The 18,412-nt window shown below is 36.5% G+C and overlaps 1 protein-coding gene across 1 annotated transcript in view; it reads left to right on the top strand.

Annotated features, from left to right (window-relative positions):
* Window positions 1–3,853: 3,853 nt before the first annotated feature.
* The window catches only part of NSMAF (neutral sphingomyelinase activation associated factor), a gene marked incomplete at its 3' end in the record, with an annotated part of 25,990 nt that continues 11,431 nt past the window's right edge, over window positions 3,854–18,412 (top strand). The window contains exons 1-14 of the mRNA XM_010165942.2: window positions 3,854–3,888; window positions 4,706–4,795; window positions 4,893–4,971; window positions 5,064–5,131; window positions 5,220–5,256; window positions 8,210–8,260; window positions 10,314–10,385; window positions 10,753–10,800; window positions 10,899–10,951; window positions 11,468–11,597; window positions 12,559–12,630; window positions 13,491–13,599; window positions 16,015–16,191; window positions 17,066–17,145. Coding sequence (XP_010164244.2) covers window positions 3,854–3,888; window positions 4,706–4,795; window positions 4,893–4,971; window positions 5,064–5,131; window positions 5,220–5,256; window positions 8,210–8,260; window positions 10,314–10,385; window positions 10,753–10,800; window positions 10,899–10,951; window positions 11,468–11,597; window positions 12,559–12,630; window positions 13,491–13,599; window positions 16,015–16,191; window positions 17,066–17,145 — 1,101 coding nt within the window. The remainder of the gene's footprint in view (window positions 3,889–4,705; window positions 4,796–4,892; window positions 4,972–5,063; window positions 5,132–5,219; window positions 5,257–8,209; window positions 8,261–10,313; window positions 10,386–10,752; window positions 10,801–10,898; window positions 10,952–11,467; window positions 11,598–12,558; window positions 12,631–13,490; window positions 13,600–16,014; window positions 16,192–17,065; window positions 17,146–18,412) is intronic.

The raw sequence follows: 18,412 nt of genomic DNA, 5'->3' as shown, positions 1-18,412 counted from the left end.
TCTATGCCAAGCATGCATGCAAATTTCTGTCATAGGACTATACAGCAGTTGATATTACGTAAATTTTGTATGTCACTCATTTTGATATCACAGTAGTCTTTGGAATACCTTCTTTAGTGCTTTGGAAGACAATCAGCCTAAAGTCCAGCTGCTTAGTGGAATGTTGAAGATCCCTGTTGCTTTAATTATACAGCTGTTGTGATTGGTTTTCTATTTTTTTGAGGCCTTCACAACACTGTGTTTGCCTACCAATGCAACTTACCAGAGACTGATCTGTTCCCTTGCTACTGTAAATACTTGTTAAACCTCCTGGGAAGCCTGAAGTATCGTCCTGGGCAATGATGGTTCTCAAGAGGGACCCTGTTGATACAATAACTATTCGTGGCTCTACTTATTTATGTGTAAGAAGTCTGTTCTGTGAAGATAAAAAGCTCTGACTGTACTCTAGTAACATCTGATGGAGCCTGACTTTTCCTTTTTTTGACAACCCTATGGATCATTAATACAGACAAATTAAATTTAAATACTTATGCAGTCAAGGCTGATAAGAGTTGAGAAATTCCAGCTATCATGCTTCATGATCTCCAAGGTTTGTACTTAGCATTAACTTGAACTAGTCTAGATTTGTTAGCCAAATACATCCCAGTGGTTGAGACGTAAGTTTGAAAATTTTGTTTCTACTTGTGGTATTGTAACTATAACTTGAAAACTTATTTGTAGAACAAAGGTGAAGAGGGGCTATTGTCACAAGCAACTGAAAGAGAACAGCGAGAGAAAAAATAAATGCAAAAACTTTCAGTGAGCTGGAACACACTGGCACTATAATGAAAAAGAGTGAAACACAGTCTTGATCTTTGTATGCAAGCAGTTGGACTCCAGGAAAAAGACCAGCAATACTTCTTAGCTTGTGATGTTCTTTTGTCTTGGTTAAGAAGCAGAAGCAGACAGTGACATCATGTAGTCTGCGGGATATGGTATAGCCAAGAAAAGAAGAATCTTGAAAGGCACCGTTTCTGTGATGGAATCTTTGGACAGGCTCTAAGTTTTCCCCCATTGTAACAGGTGCTTGAGAAGTTTGCAGATGATGTCTGGCTCTGTCTGCCTGCAGAAGTGACTCGTTGTAGACTGAAAATAGAGGAAAATGCAGTTAGTGTAAACGAACTTGCAAGTGGGAGAGTAGTAACAAGCATAGAAATGCTTGAAAGAGACTGCAGAACCACCTGGAAGGTTCTGGAGAGCGTGAGGGGAGGGATAAAATGTGGAAAACGCACTTGGCCTATATGACGTACAATATTTGGAGAAAAATGCTGTAACAGCTGCCAGCGGTACGGGCTACCCTTTTCAAGGCAGCAAAGCTGACATCAGAAAGTCAGCATGAGATGACAATGTAGGAGGTTATTGGTGTCCAACAAGGAGTTCTACAGTGATGCTGTCTCTGTAAAACTGGATAGTGAGTAGATGTGTGGGAGAGACACAGAGAGACTAATAGCAAAATGGTAAAGTGGATGCTGCTAGTAGATATTGTGTTTAAAAGGAAGAAGTATGTAGTTTCCCACAGTAGCTAGCCAGCCGACATGAAGGGTTTGCCTTGAGTTTTTGCGTGTACCTTGTACATTATTTTTTCATGAAGTCATCTGATTCAGCAGAAGTGAGGATGATGCCAGGGGAAGTGTACATCAAATCTTTCCCAGTAGCCCACAGATTCTGATTTTGGGAAGATGAATTGATGCCTAAGGTTTTGAGTATATAATGATACAACAGTTTCTAGGGGATGGTTATCCTGAAAAATTTAAACCAGAACTCTCTTGGTTTATGTATTTTTGGCTTATGTAAGCATGATGTTGTTACTGTGAATAACAGAAGTCAATGTTTTGATGTAAAAACATGGCTTATCTTTAATATATAAAGGATTCCTGCATTTACCAGAAACTTAAAGGAAAGTCTAGTATTACCAGTACTGCCAAGTGAATTTGGAAAGAGTATAAAAACATGGAGAGCTTGACAAAAGAATAGGTGGAAACAAAGGAAAGAGCCCAAGAATGAAGAATTTCAGAAATTAGTTCTGTCAACCAGGCTTTACCCATTTTCTTGGAATAAAAATTGTGGGACCATGAATGTCATAGCTGTGAAGCTGGCTGTTCCCTATGTCAATAGTGTCTGTTTCCCGATGAAAGAAAGAATAAAAGATTTTTTTTCAAACAAATTTGGGTATTACCTTTGTTATTAAATTTTCTATTTAAATATTTTTGCTTGTGGATAATAAGCTGAATGTACATGCTTATGTGTACTAGAAAGAAAAACATTTTGATAGTGAATTGCTCTTTATAGATCTGAACATAGCTTTATTAAAATGCTTTCAAACAAAATGGGATAGCACTTGCTAGATCTGAATTTGCAAAATCCCAGAAATTTTAAGTTTGTCCCAAATAATTTTAACTGGAAGATGTGTTGAAAAATCCCATTTATTGGTAACTGTGTGGAAGCTGCTATGGTTTCATAATCCTCTTCCTCCTTAGCTTGTAGACTGTTCCTAGTGAAGCTTTTTTTTCCTCACAACACAGAGCTAGACCTTCTATTTTAGCTTCCTGATGATGAGTGATCAAAATAAATATGAAAAGAATGATTTGGCTCCTTCAAAGGCTTCAGGACTGCAAACTTGGAAATTCAGTTTACACCTGTTGATAGGACAGACTGTCATAGGTGGCAGTAAGTTTGAAGAATGGACTTCTATGGGAAACTGAAGGCAACTGAAGTTATGTCTTCTGAGAAAGAATATGTGAAGGCAAAGCCCCTAAAACTCCGTTGGAAACTATGGATATTCAAAAGCCCCGTAATAACAGCAACTGAGGCAGAGGCTGAAGAGACTGAGATTTGTGCTGAATTTTCTTAAGGAGTTTTGTATGGCATATACTGTTCTTGCTCATGTTTTTCTAACATTTTAACATCAGTTGTTTCTTAATGGTATCATAAAATACCTGTTTTCAAGAGAGGACATTTTGAAAAAGCAGTAGAGCACTAGGACAAAGTGTCTTGGACACGCAAGTAGTTTTGAGTATATGGACCCACTATTACTTGTAGTTACAGTAAACCTTTATTGTTATATTTTGTTTAATATAACAAAGACACAACACAAATCTTACCTGAAGGAGATGTATTTTCCAATAGTGCTGGTTTTTCTATTGTGAAATATGCTTCCTTAACGAGCAGGCTATTCAGTACATTCAGTTCATTTTGTGAACTCTCGGCATGTTTACTGCTGTTTGAATACTGCTCTGGGGACACTTGGCGTTTATTAGCATTGTCACGGGCATTCCTTGTGAAGCACATCACGAACACAGTACAAAAAGCTCAAAGCGTGGATGTGAATAAATACCAAGTACTTCAAACTGAATACAAACAAGCTGTTCTACTTCCAACTGAAGTAAGATGTTTTTGCTCCTCCTGCTGTGCCAATACTCAGTGTCATTCCCCACAGCTGAAAAGCAGACGTGACTGTATGTTCACCCTGTTAGTAAAATTGGTGAGTTTTAATCACTTGCAACAGTTTTTTAAGTTAAGTCGCTGGAGAATGCAGTTTCATATTCTGTCTCATCTAGCCTATTCACATGTTCCTTGGACCAGCACTGGCATTACTATGATCCTGCAATTAAATACTTTAGAAGACTTCCATTTTTTATTATTTTTTTTATTTTTTCATTACTGAGGTTTGTTTCTATTGGATTACTTCATAAACAGGCTTCCTGTGGGGTTGGACAGGCACTGACACAGAGGCAGTGCAGAATTGTGGTTGGAGGGGACGGAAGTACTTCCTCAGAGTGTATCCATTGAGTGGCCTAGCTGTGGTGTAAAAACCATGACTGTGTTTTCACTGAAACAATTTAAACCAGTGTAATTTGGCTTTGCTTCAGAAAGATCTTATCTCCTCCATTCCAAACGATTAGAATCATAAAATTGTTTGGTTGGAAAAGACCTTTGAGATCATCAAGTCCAACCATACCTGTCCACTATTAAACCATATCTCTGAGCACCTCATCTACCTGTCTTTTAAATACCTCCAGGGATGGTGACGCAACCACCTCCCTAGGCAGCCCGTTCCAGTGCCTGAGAACCTTTGCAGTGAATAAATTTTTCCTGACATGCAATAGGTACCTCCCCTGGTGCAACTTGAGGCCATTTCCTCTTGTTCTGTCACTAGTTACTTGGGAGAAAAGATACACACTCTCCTCCCTACAGCCTCCTTTCAGGTGGTTGTAGAGAGCGATAAGGTCTCCCCTCAGCCTCCTCTTCTCCAGGCTAAACAACCCCAGTTCCCTCAGCTGCTCCTCATAAGACTTGTTCTCCAGCCCCTTCACTTTCCTTAGTTCCTGCCCCTCCTTTTGTGCCGTTGCCTATTTTGACTGGTACAAACTAATGTTTACTGGGGGGAGAGCCTGACTGTGTTAGCATAGGTCCCATCTGAGACATAGGAACAGAATCAAATCTCTAACCTTACATACATTGGAACAGCATCAGAAGATCTTTTTCACGTGTACACAAATTTTCCCTCTGGGTTTGTTCTTTTAAAGTTAATTTGAATTGATTCATTCTTGGGATGTGGGGCACAGCATAGAAATCAATGAAGACTTCTCAAACACTTTATATATCTTATTAACACTAACTTTTGTGATGTTTTCTTTTTGAATAAGTGATTTTTATTTATTTGTAGGTTTTCACTGCTTCTTCTTAACCTGGAAGAATATTACTTTGAACAGCACACAGCTAATCATATTATAAATAAAGGTTGCAGAGACGAAAGGTACAAAACTTTTACATACATTTATTTACTGGAGTCATTCTAGTCTCATGTATCTCTAACATATGCACAACTACTTTCTCTTTATTGTTCCTTTTAGAAAATTCAGAGGCTCTCTAAAAATCTGTTCAAAGTCAGTCATTTTTGAACCTGATGACAATATCCAACCCATTATCAAAGTAAGCAGTGCAACCTTACAATTTCTTAGTAACTTAAGATTCTCTTTAAAAAGCTTTTAAGAAGGAGTATGTATTTTTATAACTTGCTGCAGATACCACTGAGAGACTGCATTAGTATAAAAGCGCCAGAAGACAGTGAAGCAAATAACCCTTTCACACGGTACGTGAATTTGAGTTACCGTATATATGTATTTAGCTCTTTTAAAGCTGAAATGCCTATATCTTCAAATGTCTTATTTGCATTTTAGGGATACATCTGGAACGATTTCTGTTGTATGTAATCAGGTAAGACCTGCATGTGACAGATCCTTGGTGTATAAATGAGTGAGGTTACATTGTTTAATGGTGTCTTTCTCAGAGCTGGAGTCTTAGGGTAGAGGGTTAACTGGAAACAAAATAATTAGTGTCAGAAAGTTAGCATTAACGTGAAGCTGTTGATGCTTAAAATTTCAATTGTTAATGATTTCATTAAGTCATTAATTTGATAAAGTGAACTATTTGTAGTGAGAATTTTCTGATGGAGCTTAGGGCAATTTTAGAATTGAGTGAAAAAGGAGAATAGGCTGGAATTTAACTGTTTATTAATCATCTTTGCTTTGGTCTTGCTATATCTTACTTTTTCCTGCTTTCTGCAATGTGTAGTGGTAGTGGCAAAGCCTTCTTGATCCTTGCAGTTCAGCTTTGTAAAGAATTGTACTGTGCTGTATGTCCATTAAATAATTTTCAGTACCTGTCCCGAAATACTGTGTTTGAGTTTCAGTCGTGAGTTGTGATTAACTTGGATATGTTCATAGTTAATGTTAGCCAAGGGAATATACTTCAAGCTTTGATAAATTGCAGCTGATAGGTATTCCAAAGCTGTAAAAGTTTCAAAAAAAGTCTATGTTTTCATTTCAGGAAAGAACAGAGATAAGGTGGGAAATATTCTTTTAAACATTTTACCATCTTTGTAAAATCTATCTTTAATAATACCTAAAATTGGTAGTTCTGCTCAGTTAAGTATTGCTGCGGTCAAAAACAAACTCAAGCATTTAATATTGTTGATGCTGGAGAAGTTTTTGAACTGTGTTGAAGTAATCAGTGTATTTAATTTCATCTTGAAACTGCTCTGTGAAGAGTATTGTCAAGTCAAAGCATCTTGTGTTGACAGTTTTTTTGTGTATTGAATATTTTTTAAAAAAGTATTTCTAATTGTTCCATGCAATCTTTCCACTATAAATCATTAGTCTATGTGTATGTTCTGAAGAACAAATGGTTATCAAAATATATCATAGGAAAGGAGAATTAACTTTTTAAATGTCAAGTGTGGCTAGCACCCCCATCTCCCCTTCCCTGCACATGTAGCTTGCCCTTCTGTCTCAGGTGAAATGTTCTGAAATAGTTGGGTGGCATGATAAATGCTGGTATTTTGTATAAAAGGCATAGGGACTTTTGAGCATCAAGTACTCACTAGTTATGACAAATCACGATCTAATTATAAATATTTTTTTCTAAGTAGAATTTCTGCCTTGTAGGAAACTGCATGTAGTGAATAATTGGAACATCTTAAACATGTTTGCCTTTTCTTCAGACTCAAAAAAAATTGTTAATGCATAGCTGGATAAGAAGCTTTGCTTTACCTAACAGGAAACTTGGAAATTAATAGCTATAAAATACAGCAAATGGAAATAATATTTTGAGGTTATATCAGTATTTTTTTCTTAAAGTAAAATTGTGGATGAATCCCCCCAAATATGAAATGAATACAGTATGCTAAAGTTTTTTACTCTGCTACCATATTTTTTTAACTTTGTATTGTGTACTTTTTCATGTAATTTGGGCTCTCAGTCTAGGAAAATGTTTAATTATCATGCAGAAGAGTGATCTGAGTGTAAAGCGAGTGTTTCTTACTCTGATTCTTATTCTCCTATGGTCTGATTCAGGTCTGTACAAGCTGATGTCAGATGAAAGCACTAATTGCCATTATTTTTTAATGTAGCATTTAGAGAGGTATGCTGAGCTTGTAAGCATAGCACTCACATTCTTCTGGCTGGACGGTGCTGTGAGTGGTCTAGTGGTGAGGGCTGGTTCTGTTGTCAGCTGCTGGGAAGGCTGTATGTGCCGGCCAGAAGACTTCTGCATAGAGAATGGTACAGCATCTGTTGCAAGTTTCATATTTGCTCTTGGTTTGAGGCTGCTGCCACAGTGCCTTGGAGTGTAGAACCACAGGTGTGGTACTAGTTGTAGGAAGCAAACTGAAGCACTGGAAAAGGCCCTTTGATCAGTTAAGTCTCTTGGGCCATGGAGTAGAAGACAATTGGTAGTGCAGTCCAGTGTGTTTTGTATCATTCAGAACCAATCCCGAGTCTTATGGTTGGGCCTGAGATTTAGCAAGTTTGGGCCTTCCCTACAAACAGGGCAAAACCACAACTTATTTCTGGCTTTTCTTTTCTTTCAGACAGCAGATAATAAGGCAGTATCTACAAACCAGTGTGCTAGCAGTCAACTGAGATTTAGCAAGTTTGGGCCTTCCCTACAGACAGGGCAAAACCACAACTTATTTCTGTCTTTTCTTTCAGACAGCAGATAATAAGGTAATATCTACAAACCAGTGTGCTAGCAGTCAGGCCTTTCTATAGGAGTTGTGAGGAGAAGGTTCTGAATGAGGAGAGTGGTTTCGTGTAGGTTTTGGTGGGGCGGGGGAAGATCCTCTGAGGTGTAAGAATAGCATCAGGAAAACAAAACTGTTCAAAAACATGCTGTTGGACAGGAGAGGAATTCTGGTGTTCATGGTGGTTGGGAGTGGAAGAAGGGGTTCATTTGAGAAGGCTTACACAGTAGTTTATGTTGCAAGTTGCTGCTGTGGGGTAGCTCCCCTTAAGACAGAACCCTAAGGGTGTGAGCCACCAGAAGAAAAGAGGGGAAGGGTCCTTCTGTTGAATGGGATTAAACTGATGGCTGTGTGTATTGGCTTTAATGTTGCAACTCCTTGAAGGTCCCATGATTAGGATAAAAACCCATGAATAAACTACGTAAGTAAGTAAGCCTCTGAATTAAATTGGACACTTGCCCCTCTTGCAGTAACTGCTATAAAAGGTCATTGTTCTTCTGCAGTTTGTCTGGGGTTGCTTAAAGCAGGATATTGCAACCCAGTGTTTTGCTTGCTTAATCAGCATTCTTAGCTTTGTCTTTATTAGTCCTGCTGATTTATTTTATTAGTTTTTAAAGACTGAAACTGTAACATCTCTTACTCTTTCAGGTTTTTCTCATTAAAGAAAGAAACATTATTGCACCTTATAAAACAGTAAGAGTAAGTATATATTTTTTTCGCTATTCTTAGCAAACTACTGTTTTGCAAGGATTTATGCTCTCATTTCTGAAAGAGGAAGATAATTATAATTTGAGGAATATGACACTAATGCTTAAGAAAAAGTGCATATTGATAAAACAAGTGTCTGAATTCTTCCATAACAAGTTTGTGATACTTCTTGGAGTACGTAATGCAGACTTGACACTTGCTATTTACCTTGATGCGCAGCTCTGTGGGCTCAACAGTCAGGGCTGTCAGCTGGCTACTGGTATTCAGTGGTCACTGCATCCTGGCTAAGTGACTTCTCCTCAGTTCTGCTCACACCTCAGATGAGACACTGCTGATTGATATTTCCCAGCCGAGTGCTTCACAGTTCAAAGAAATGGCAGATAAGGCTGCTTACACCAGAAATTGGTGCTTACTTCTGATTGCTTTCTGATTATTTTATTTGTTTTATGCCATTAATTCTTCACATGTCGAACCTGTTTTCTCTTATAATTCTCCTATTTTCTGTTTTGCCTCCATGTGCAAGATTTATTAAGTATTGTACATATATCACATTACCAACACAGTGAAAAAGAAAATCTAAAGTGCTTTGTGGAAGGTTTTTCACTTTATTTTCTCCCAAGTAAAGATTCATTCATACCTAAAACATTCCTGACAGTTAACCATTACAATTTACTTCAAGAAGTGCAGCTATGTTTCTGCACATTAAAACAAGAAATCTAGTTTGCCTTCAGTCACTTTGGAATTTTTTTCTGTTGCTGCTAAATATCTTCGACTCGAATCATTGCCAGTTCCAGGTGTGTCACTGAGTGGTGGAGTTCCGTAGTACATTTTATCTCCCATGTCTTGCACTGATTGTTTCAGATCAATTACAAAATGCTGAGCTGTTGTCTTTGCATATGGCTGGAGAGCTACAGAGAGAACTGCTCACAAAGGCTTTTACGTTGTTGGCTGTAAGCAATTGTTGTAGACCATCCACTAGGATTTCTGAGAGCTGTGCTTTCCCTGTTGAAGGAAAATGGTGCTCTGGGTGAAATGTTACAATGCTTTTATCTAAATTGCTACTGGATTTCTTGTCTGCCTTTATTCCAGCTCCATTTGCTTCCTGAAACATGCTTTCCTCTTGGATTGCTGTCAGTTCAGCTCAGATCACATACATTACACTGAAGGTCATCTAGATTTCCATGTCTTCTTTCTTTTTCTTTTTCTTTTTTTTTTTTTTTTTTTTAAAGCCTAACCTGAGAAATTACAAAACCCTACAGACATGTTGATACCATTTTATACTATATTCAGGGCTCATCAAGGGATCCCACCACCTTTGCTAAATATGAATTATGCGTGAGAGTTAATTTCAGTTGATTAATACACATACTTTTAATATACTTAAGTCAAAACCAGAAATACGTACTATGAAACAACACTTAAGAAACCTGGGAAAACTTTGTAGGGGAAAAATTGAGTATGCCACATATGCTTGCTGATGTGTTAGTGAAGTTGTTGTAAATGACTAATCAAAACAGGTTGTGATTGGATTTGGGATCTTTTCAGCTCAAAACTACTTATGTAGAGGAAAATGATCATTTTTATAGCCTAGTCTTTAAAGATTTGTTGGGCTGGTATCTTTTGTCTAAAAGATATACAGTAGCTGTTTAAATCTAAGGTGGCGTTTATTAGTTCTATGTTTACATGTGTTTATGTTATATTAAAACAGACAGCAGATACTAGTTCTACATTTACTGATGTTTACAGTAAATGAATGTGTTCACTTCGTAGCTATTATATTGCATTGTATTAAATAACAGACTAAATATTGCACAAAGAGCTTACCATATGGAAGATATATCTGTAAATTAAAAAAAAAAAAAAAAAACAAAGCAAAACTGTTTTAACATCTGCCTTTGGAATGATTCAGTTATACTGCAACCTTTGATACCATACTTTGACCAGGTTTTAGAGTATTTCTATTTTAGGTTTGGTTTTGTTGTTTGTTTTTTTTCACTGAGCTTTATTTTAAACTCATTTATAGTAAATGTACTTTTGTTTTTAGGGTGGAACAGAACACTTATTCCAACTGGATGTTGCTGGGAAACTAGGAGATGTTGTACAAACTCTACATCAGGTATGTGGTTATTTGATATCACTACACACTTCATCACAGCTTCTTTTTTTGATATTTAATGGAGTGCTTTGTTTAAATATTTATAAATTCTTGGAGTACCTATTTTGAAAATGTAGCAGTTGAAAAACAGCATCTAGTTTTGACAGTTGTGATAAGCTACCCATATTAACTTTTACTGTGCAGGCTAGTAGTATACAGAGTAATAACATGATAGTAGCAATGAACAAACATGTCCTGCTTTAAAAATAAACAGAAATAGCTCTTTTAGTACTCTGTCACCAAGAACACTAAAGCTTTCTCAGTTTCTCTTGACTTCTGAGCTGTGTGGGAGATCTCGCTATTTCACTTAAAGCTCACTGTTCTTTAGCTTTACAGGGCTTCTTGCTTAGATAAGATGGGAGATCAAGCTGCAATGGTAAGTGTCTGATTATTTCTAATATCACTATTTAATAATAAAATTCTAGTTGCATTTGACTCATAGACCATGTTAACTTTTTTTTCCCTCCACTTTAGATAACTGCTATATTGCAATCACGCTTGGCTAGAACTTCATTTGATAAAAACAGGTATCTTTCTAATCACTTTCTACTGGGAAATTATTTTCAGCTTGTTGTTTGATTAGACTACTGCATTAGTACTTAATAGGTACTTGTTTGGGGCAGCATAAGTTCTCTGACTCAGAGAGTGATCTTCTTTGCCTGCTGAACCATCTGAAATGGAAAATGGGAAATTCTGTGTTGTGAAGATGAACTTATTATTTTTTATCTCTCCAAACTGTTCCTTTTATCTGCAAATTTGTTGCAAGTTAGGCTTCAGTATATGCCAAATAAAGCTCTGAATAGAAAAGTCAACTGGCTTGCTGCTCTTAGAGTGATACGGGACGTAGCAACTTTCCTTTCTGGAGTGCCTGTTAAAGTAGAGGTCTCAACAAAGAATTTCTTCATGTCTAAAACAGGCTTAGTGAAGTCCCCAATCTGGTGTCCCAAGATTATAAGCTAACCTAAAACCTTTCTGAAGAATTTAAGGGTAGCTCTACCTTAGTAAGAACTGGAGGTAAACTTACTCCTTTTCTTCACTTGTAGATTTCAAAGCATTTCTGAAACGCTGCATATGGAATGTAAAGCAGAAATGGTGACACCACTGGTGACTAATCCAGGGCATGTGTGTGTTACTGATGCTAACTTGTACTTCCAGCCTCTTAATGGATATCCTGTAAGTGCCTCATAAATGTTCTTGCATACGATGTGAGCACGCTGCCTCTCTAGTGGGCACTTTTCATTTTCTGTATTACTCCTCTTACACTCACATGGAGCACATCTCCAAGAAGACTCTATTTTCAGTTATAATCAGAAGCTCTTTTGTTTTCCTTTGATCTGTGTATCTCTGTTTCTGAGGCTTCATTCTGTTCTAACTTGCTTAAAGTTGACCTCCTACTGACAAAGCACAAAATGTCTTTTATTTATTCCCTATTGCTATTTAAAGAAAACTTTTAGTGACATTTGATTTAAGATAAATTTCTTAATCTTGCTACGTGATGCTGTTCCTACCTAGTGAGAGCTTTATGTACATTTAGTTTATATTGGAAGATCTTAGCTTTTCTGTTAAACTGGTCATTTCTTTCTCTAGAGAAAAACTCAGTGCATGTCGCAGACAGATTACTGCTTTAGAACTTTTGTCACAAAAATACCAACGATAGTCTTAGCAGGCTTCTAACACGATAAAAGTGTGTCCAGACAAGGAAAATGTGTTTCACGGGTGATGATAAAATGCTATTAAATTTCCGTCCACTGGGTGGCAGCATTGGCAAATAACTTGCCCAGCAGCCCAATGGCTTCCTTATTTTTAATATGGTTTCTTGTGTTCTGGTCCTCTCTTGCATGGTTATTATAACTGGCAGCAGAGTTGGGTGATAATACACTATTCTTTTTTTTTATTCTTAAACTGCTTTGCTACTCAGACAAGAACCAACAGTAAAAAACAGGCTTCTTCTTTTTAACCTAACTGCTTAATACCACTGCTCCACTGCTGAAATGACATGGATGGATGTTGTTTTCATATTGCTAATATCTGTAATCAAGAGAAACTTCAGATTGACTGGAGAAGTTAATGTAGAAGAGCATATACCTTATATAATATCTCCATCTTTTCTTCCCACTCCCTCACCCCCCCACAGAAACCAGTAGTACAAATAACACTGCAGAATGTGCGCCGCATCTATAAAAGAAGACATGGCCTAATGCCACTGGTAAGCTCAAATATATTTTTTCCATGTCTTGCTGTATATATTGTTTCTTAAAATGACCACCTGAAACTATGTGCGTCATTAAGTAAAAGTTACATGTTTTTAAAAACTCTGGATTAAGTAGTGAACAGCACTCAAAGATTTTTTTTCTGGTTTTCAAGTGGTTTAGTTCACTCTGTTCTCAAAAAGATGAAAATGGGAAGAGTGAACTCTGTCAAGGATGAAAAATTTCTTTCCTATGCAGTCAGTGTAGGGGAAGAGAGAAGGGAGTACCTCCAGGGAGCAGTTCATTCCATTTATCTCAAACACCTGTCTTGGGATAGAATGAATTGCTCTCTCATGGTGTATTTTCTCTCTGGATTGATTCATGAAGGGAGCTTGATCACTGGTTCAGATTGGGACTAATGTGGAGTGATGGGTCCCACTGTACATGACTGAGGGGTGATGAGAGTGCTGCAGTGGAACCTCAGTTCTATGTTTTCAGTGCTTGCACTGAAGTTTGAGTCTTGACAAAATTTTTGTCTCAAAAAAAACATTTAAACTAAATAGACTAAATGTAACTCTGCCTCACTCCATTCACTTAGGGTAAAAAAAAAGTGTATTACCTGTGCTTAATAAATCTAGACAGAACCATTCTGTGGGCAGCTATAAATCTATATTTGCTCAGTTGGGTGTAAAATGAATGCTTTTGTGGTTGGAAATAGGAAAGATCAAAATGTTAGACTTCGTAGGCAAAACTGCTACCCAGTTTAGAGTCTTAAGTTTTAGATATTAGTAACGGGAATGTTTTGTTAAAAAACATGAATATTACAGCTTGTCAGTAATTGCTCTCATTTACTTTTTCCCTCCTTTTAACTTCTAAGGGACTTGAAGTATTTTGCACAGAGAACGATCTATGTTCTGACATCTACTTGAAATTCTACAACTATCAAGATCGAGATGAGCTCTATTTCCTTATTGCAACATATATAGGTTTGCAGTATTTATTTATTAATGTAGACTGTAGTTCCTTGTAAGGGGAAATTTGTCTGGGTTTTGCTCTGTTGATTTGTGGGAAGAATGAGAAAAATAAACAGATGTATTAGCCCTAAAAATTTTTGATAGAAGGAAGCAAAGTTCAGAATGAATGTTGTGAAGTTGCATACATTCTGTTTGTGTTTGAAGAGCTGAGTATGAAAGCTGAGATAGCGTGATTAAAATGAAGCTAATTGCTTTGATTCACAACTTGATATGCACTGTCATTTAATGCCCCCCAAAAAACCCATCCAAAACAAATGAAGCAAACAAAAGACAAACCACAAAACACTTTATCTTCAAAGCAAGGGATAAATAAGATCCACTCACCTAATTCTGTTTTTTCTGAAAGAATATAGACTGACTTGTGGGCAGATCACTGTCTGCTGGTTAAGTCAAAGTAAAAATCATACTGAGAAAATTCCCGTAATGGATGGATTTCCAGTCTGCACATAAATACCTGAACTTTACTCAGTCTTAGCAGTGCTTGATTGAAATTACCATTCTGAAACAGTTAAATTCTCATTTCTGTTAAACCTTGTATACATTAATTCCTAGGAAGTGAGAGATATCTTTTGCAGATCATGAGCAAAACTTTCGAAAAGGCTAGTGTGTTTACTGGGGGAAAAAAAAAAAAAAGAGAAAAAGCTAATATTTTTTCTGTCATGCTATTTCAACTAAAACATTGAAACTCCATGTTTGCTGCCAGTATTGAAAGTGTTTATGTAAAACTTTTAATATTTTGTTATTGTACCAGAGTTCTAGTTCTGTTTGAATTAATTTGGCTAAATATCAGTTGACATTTTCCCCACTTCACAAAGCAAAGTGGAAAGCAATCACTCCCTCAGAGAATCGTTTTAGTCTTTTAGATTTAGAAGAAATAGATTCTGACATTATTTTCTCTGTTATTGAAATAACTGCATGATGTCACTCTGCTTCAGATTTTGTTTTCTGGATAACTTTCAAAGGTGACATTTCAAGGTGCAGATGAAGATGATGATGTTGCTGGAGCTTAGAAATAAAAAAAGGTCAAGCCCTTTCTCTAAAGGTGTTTCTAGCCCCTTGGTAGCTGTCTCTGACAGCAGAATATCCTCTCTTTGAATGTGCTAACTCTTTTTACTTGTAGAATTTGAGGTACTAAGATGAAGGGAGGGTAGGAATTTGTTTTTCCAGCCCATGCTGAGCTAAAATAGAGGCCTGCTACATCCTAAACTCAGTTCTTTTCCTTCTAGTTAATAGTTCTAGTGATAATACTTCACTCATTTGATGTTCCCTAGAAATCCTAATTCTTTAGCTTTGTGTTGTAGCCTTCAGCAGCGATGGTGTTAAAAGATATTTAAAGACTTTTAAATAGGAGGAAGAGCAGCCTGTAACACAGATGCAGTAAAACAAGCATGCATATGTGTTTTGTATGGCAAGGGTGTAGTTTTACTGTGATTACTTCATGAGGAGGCTGGTTGAACGGTTTCTTGCCATCGTGCCATGGTTGCAGTCCTTCAGTTCTGCTATTTCAGACACTTACCAAGGTGCTGTAAACTGGATCAATAGAAGGAACAATTAAAAAACTAACAAACAAACAATAAAACACCGTCTGTGCAAAACTACTCCCTACCTCTTTTCTCTTGATAAACCCGCCACTCACAGGACAGACAAAGATAATGACGTTACCTCTTTAATTTAATTTTAAATTTGAGAGGTAGAATGAAATCAATATTCCCAGGTCATTTTCTTGTCCAGCAACATACCTTTATATTACAGCTATTGAGTAGAGTGTAGTGCAGTTTTGAATTTGTTGTTCCCCTGCCTAATGCTTCAAAGAGAAGCTACAGGTGCATAATTCCTACTTTCTTTATTGATGGTCAAGTTTTGTCTTCCTTTAGTCTCTGTTTCAGTGGTTCTGAAACTACATCCTACTTACATACAAATGTGGCCTCTTTCCACAAGTCATTCTTAGTGAACAGCCTTAGTTGTCCAGTAGGAAAATATATTTATTTTTTTTCTTGACTCTAGCACAACCAGTAGAAATTTGAAATCTTAAAAATTGCCTGATTGTCAAGAGAGCTGTTCATGATCTGCAAATATTTTTCTATACCTCTATAAATTTTAAAGTTCTTTCCCATCCATTGTTTCCATGTTTGGTTTCAACACTCTTTGCATGATTTTTAATTGAATGCAATTTAGGCGCATTTGAATAGATCTTTCAAAACATACAGAGTATGGTAGCTATTGAGACATAAACATACCACTTAATTCTGACTTGTTATTTTAAACAACTTTGCCCTTTATTTTTTTATAGTATGTTGCATAATGTTAATGGCTGTATAATTTGGGAGTAGAACCCCAAACTTCAAAACTCTTAATGTTTTCTTTTAGAAAATCATATAACAGAGCATACAGCTGAAAGTTATATGTTGCAATGGCAGCGAGGACACATATCAAACTACCAGTATCTTCTTCATCTCAACAATCTGGCTGACAGGAGCTGCAACGATCTCTCCCAGTATCCTGTATTTCCATGGATCATAGCAGACTACTCTAGTTCAGTATTAGGTATGTGTATACAAAAAAAGGCATGTTAGTGTGTCATGTCTGATCTGAAATATCTGGGGGCAGGTTTACACTGTGTAAAGTTTGTGGTACATGAAAATGCACCACAAACACAAGCAATCTTGGGTGTTTTCTTGTGTGCTTACCCTTACTCTGGAGTTTAGTGGACAAAATACCTCACCTTTTTCTGTTAAATATTTCACTCATTGCATACAGAGTATGTACCAGGTATCTGCTTGGTCACTTTGAAAATCTGCAGTCTTGAGCATTCAAGCACTTTCTGTGATTCCAATAAATGCAAAAGAAGCCATAAAATGGCCTTTTATGGAACAAGCTGGATGCATTCAAATATGTAGAATCCAGGTGTTCTTTTACAGTTCTTAGCATTACAAGTTGAAAGTAAGAGGCTAACAAGGCTTGTGCCTGAATCAAGGCTCTTTGTGCAATATGTGTTGGAAGCTTGTTCTTTTGAGGGTTCTGTCCCTCCACAGGGAGTGGAGTAGGGGAGTCTCATCATATTCATCAGCACTGCCTCAAACACTCCAGTGTGGTTTGGTGGGGCTTAACTGTAGCATGACAGAATAGTTAATGAATAGAAGGAAGATACTGGCTGCTTTTGTGCCTCTGGTAGCAGGCTCTATATTGACTAGGTGATATTAGTTGCAATAGCTATCTCATATATGTAACTACTAGTTCTTAAGCAAGAGATTTGAGATTAAGCCTACTTGGAGGAAGGAGATGAGTAGCCATTTATAGCAGAGGAAATTACTAGAAGAGTTCTGTGTTGGTTTTTTGTTTTGTTTGTCTGTTTTTAAATACTGATTAGAATGTATTCCTGTATAGTAGAAACAATGCCTTTCACTATGGGTTTTTTTAGATCTGACAAAGCCTGAAACATTCCGTGACCTTAGTAAACCAATTGGTGCCCTGAATAAAGAAAGACTGGATAGATTATTGGTATGTATATCTTGGCTTTTATGTGCTCCACATTTTGGGCCTTGTAGAAACTGGCAATAAAAAGAGCTTTGTCAATAAAGTTTTGGGAATTATGTAGTTATCTAAAACTAATTATAAACCTTACCAGAAGCAAACTTACCTATAAACATATAATCAGCTTGATTTCATCAGTATCGATTTTGTTAGTACTAATTTAAAGTTATTTGAATCTCTTTCCTCTCTGTTAGTACTGTTTCATATGTATATGCTTTTAAACATTTTACATAGCTTTTAAAATAAAATCTCCAAATCCATTTAACTATTGTAACTACATTTGTATGGCAGGCACTGAGATGCTATAAACATAATTGGAAATACGAAAATTCGAGATCAGTGGATTTAAATGCCTAATGTAAAATACATGTATGAATTAAACAAAGCAAAATAGTAGAAATCTTAAGTACTTCCATTTAAGAAAAATCCTGAATTGAGTATTTCAAAGGGAAAAAATCTGGATCCATAGAGATCAGAGTACCAACTTGAAATTTCAGCATGCAGGCAATAGTGCACAGACTTTTTCCATTTCTCAAAGTAGTCAGGCTTTCTTTTCATAAGCAGTTAAACACATAGTTACAGGCTTAGAAGGTCCACATTTTCTTGGCTTTTAATTCTTTGTATAAAATTGCTGTCTCCTATGGTAAGTTAATTATTCCAAAATAATTTGCAGAACATAAATCTATTTAATGTTTTGGAGTCTTTATTAGTTCTTAATGAAACATTAGAAAAAAAAAAATATTGCCAGACTAACTGCATTATATTGACAAAAAAGATTAAATATTTCAAAATCATGAAGAATCCTAAGGTTGTGGAGGCTAAGCACATGATCAATATTATGTTTTCAGTAACAATAAATAAAGTTTTCCCTCAAACTGTTAAGTGCTTCATACTTACTGCAGTAAAAGTAGTTTTATTTTAGATTATGATAGGTTTTAGGGTTAACATGTAGGAGCTTCAGACAGGAGGGAATCTTCCAGGTTAAATTAAGGCACTGTGTTCTTCTTTACTATCATTAAACTTAAGGTGAATCACAAAAAGGAAGTATTTGTTTGCACTCCTTTGAAGTTGAGTCTCTGCAGTTATGTCTGAAAGTGAGGGGGGGGGGCGGGGAAAAGCTGAAAACCTGGTAATTCTGAATGATAAGTTTTAACTTCTTTACCTTATTGTTTTACTGCTCTAATTAAATCTGCATGATTTAAAGTTTGCTTTCTCGTTAGGGGAAAAAAAAAAA

Source organism: Antrostomus carolinensis, unplaced genomic scaffold (assembly GCF_000700745.2).
Source record: "Antrostomus carolinensis isolate BGI_N321 unplaced genomic scaffold, ASM70074v2 scaffold19844, whole genome shotgun sequence".
Taxonomy (NCBI): Eukaryota; Metazoa; Chordata; class Aves; order Caprimulgiformes; family Caprimulgidae; genus Antrostomus; species Antrostomus carolinensis.
The sequence above is the reverse complement of the archived record's forward strand: the minus strand, read 5'-3'. Positions and strand labels throughout refer to the sequence as shown.